Source organism: Monosiga brevicollis, genomic scaffold (genome assembly GCF_000002865.3).
Source record: "Monosiga brevicollis MX1 MONBRscaffold_25 genomic scaffold, whole genome shotgun sequence".
NCBI lineage: Eukaryota > Choanoflagellata > Craspedida > Salpingoecidae > Monosiga > Monosiga brevicollis.
In genome coordinates, this window is record NW_001865062.1 from 532636 (window position 1) to 535080 (window position 2445).

The 2445-nt window shown below is 65.1% G+C and overlaps 1 protein-coding gene across 1 annotated transcript in view; it reads left to right on the forward strand.

The window, feature by feature from the left end:
• Positions 1–687: 687 nt before the first annotated feature.
• MONBRDRAFT_28363 (uncharacterized protein) overlaps positions 688–2445 on the forward strand; it is a gene marked incomplete at both ends in the record, with an annotated part of 8836 nt that continues 7078 nt past the window's right edge. Inside the window, one exon of the mRNA XM_001748725.1 lies at positions 688–2436. Coding sequence (XP_001748777.1) covers positions 688–2436 — 1749 coding nt within the window. The remainder of the gene's footprint in view (positions 2437–2445) is intronic.

Here is a 2445-nt window from a genome sequence, read left to right on the forward strand (position 1 = left end):
CGTTCCCAGGGTCACGGCAATGGACGCGCACGACGGCACTTGACGGCGCACGTGGCAGTTGAGGGAGCGGCGGAGGTGTCGGGGGAGCGTGCGGGCAACTACACGGTGAGCTATGTCTGTCGGGACCGGTTCAACAACGTGGCTCGGGAGGAGGTGGAGATTGAGGTGCAGCGCTTTGAGGCCCCGCCGCGTGAAAATGTGTTTGTGGCGCCGCTGGCGCGCATGCCTGTGGATGTGGCGAGCCAGGAGCGATCGCTGCGGACGCACCTGCGGCAACCGCATGTGTTTGTTGTCTCGGTCGTACCGGCTGGAACATGGCCGTTGCCGTACAACCAGATGCCGGGAGCACGCACGAGCTTGGTCAATGAGACGGAGCGGAATGCGACTGAGACGGAGACGGAGACCACGGCTGGGCAAGAGCGGCGATCGACGACGAGCAGCTACGTGGTTGGGTTTGCGGTGCGCAACAGCACGACGTGGGCGTGGCTATCGGTGGCGGAGATGGAGGCGTGGTTGGCGGGCCTGGAGGCGGTCAACGGGACGGGCTCGTCGTTGTCAGCGGTGGTTGTGTCGCTGGCAGAGTATGAGAGCATGACGTCGGGGGGTGGAGGAGCGGCGTCGACGCGGCGTGCAGAGACGACGGAGGGGTCGGCATCGTCACGGGCGGCATCGGAGAGCGGGGGCTCGATGATTACGGTGCTGGTGATTGTGCTTGCGTCGTTGGTTATGATTGGGCTGGTGTTGCTGGTGATTAAGCTGGTGTGGGTACGGCGTCGACGACGGGCGCGAGTGGCGCGAGTGAAGCAGGATCTGCATTCAAGCCCGCTGGGGTTGATGGACAATCCGCTGTATGGGCAGCCGCTGGCGGATCCCGACTCGGAGACGTTGCGACCGGGCAGTGGTCGAGGCTCTGGGGTAGGTGGATCGGACAAGGGTGACCCCTCGTACGGCCAGGCCTTGTATTCCGCGCTGGACCATTCGGCAGTAGCTTGGGGATATGAGCCTGCGGCTGGCGCGGAGAACCAGTATGATCGCTTGAGTGCGACTGGCAGCATGCATTCGCGGCGGGCTCAGCAGCAGTCTGGGGTCGACGGTGCGAGTTTGGTGAAGGGCCAGGGCGGTGGTGAGAGCAACGAGGGCGGATCGGTTGCGGGCCATTATGATCACCTGAACTCGGGTACATTAGCGTCGCCGTGGGACGGCGAGGTGGCTGCGGGCGCGGGAGTGTCGATGTCAGACAGTCTCACGATGCACGAGAGCAATGGCCAGTATGACCAGCTGAACAAAGCCGGCTTCGGCTGGGCCCCGTTTGGGTCAGGAGGAGCTGGAGCAGGGGAGCCGGGAGCGACGGGGAACGAGTACGACACCCTGGATCTTGGAGCTGTTGGGGGCACTGCGACGGCGGGCACGGACGGAACAGCTGAAGTGGCTGGAATGGACGCGATGATGAATATGGGGGAGACGGCCGATTACTCGGAGGTGTCTGATGGCCCTCGGCGTCTGGCGGGGATGGATGTGTATGCCAACCCGAACGAATGTACACCTGTGAGCGGGACAGAGGCAGAGGCATCGATGGTGGAAGATGAGGCAGAGGCATCGACGGCGGAGGCTGAGACATCGACGGCGGAGGATGAGACATCGATGGTGGAGGATGAGACATCGATGGCGGAGGCAGAGGACGTGCCTGCTGCAGGGACTGCGGATGAGGCGAGGGTGGCGATGCCTGGTGCCGAGATGGAGAGTGTGGCCAGTGGAGCAAACAATGCGCTGGTGAACTTTGTTGTGCCGCCTGCGCCTGATGGTGGTGGCAATGACGCTGAGGAGGCGAGGCGGGATGAGTTGGTCAACGACGATCTCCCTGAGGGGGTCTCGGCATCGGACGAAACGGGTGGCCTTGCGACGTTTGAGACACCAAATGTTGCGACATCGCCGGCGGTTGAGTCAAAGCCGGAACCTGCTGCCGGATCAGTGCCCTTGGCCTCGGGCTTGGACCAGCCACCTAGCCGGGTGGGATCGGCCAATGAGACGGCTGGTGTGCCCTCATTGGCGGCGGCGGTGGTGGCCTCGAAGCCTGTTCGCCTGCCTGGCCGCGTTGGGCCCATGGAGCGGGAGGGTGGCAGTCCCAGTGGCACGCCAGGATCGAGCCCGCACAGTACGCTGGAGCGCCCGGCATCATCGACGGGTGCAGGAGCGGGAACGGGGGCGAGTGGCGATGCCGCATCGGCGGGAGAGTGGCGAGATGAGGCAACGGGCGTTTCCTACGAGCTGTCGCGTGACCTAGGGCCGCGTGCGCGGCGTCGGCGAAGCCCGGTGCCAGAGGGCTCCGGTGCTCAGCAGCCGGCTGGCCGTGGGCAAGAGGATGAGAAGAGCGTGGCGCGTGAGGCTGGCGATGGGATGGGGGCGCTGCCTGGATCGGAGCGGGGTGAGCCGGGGCCGGTGGGCNGT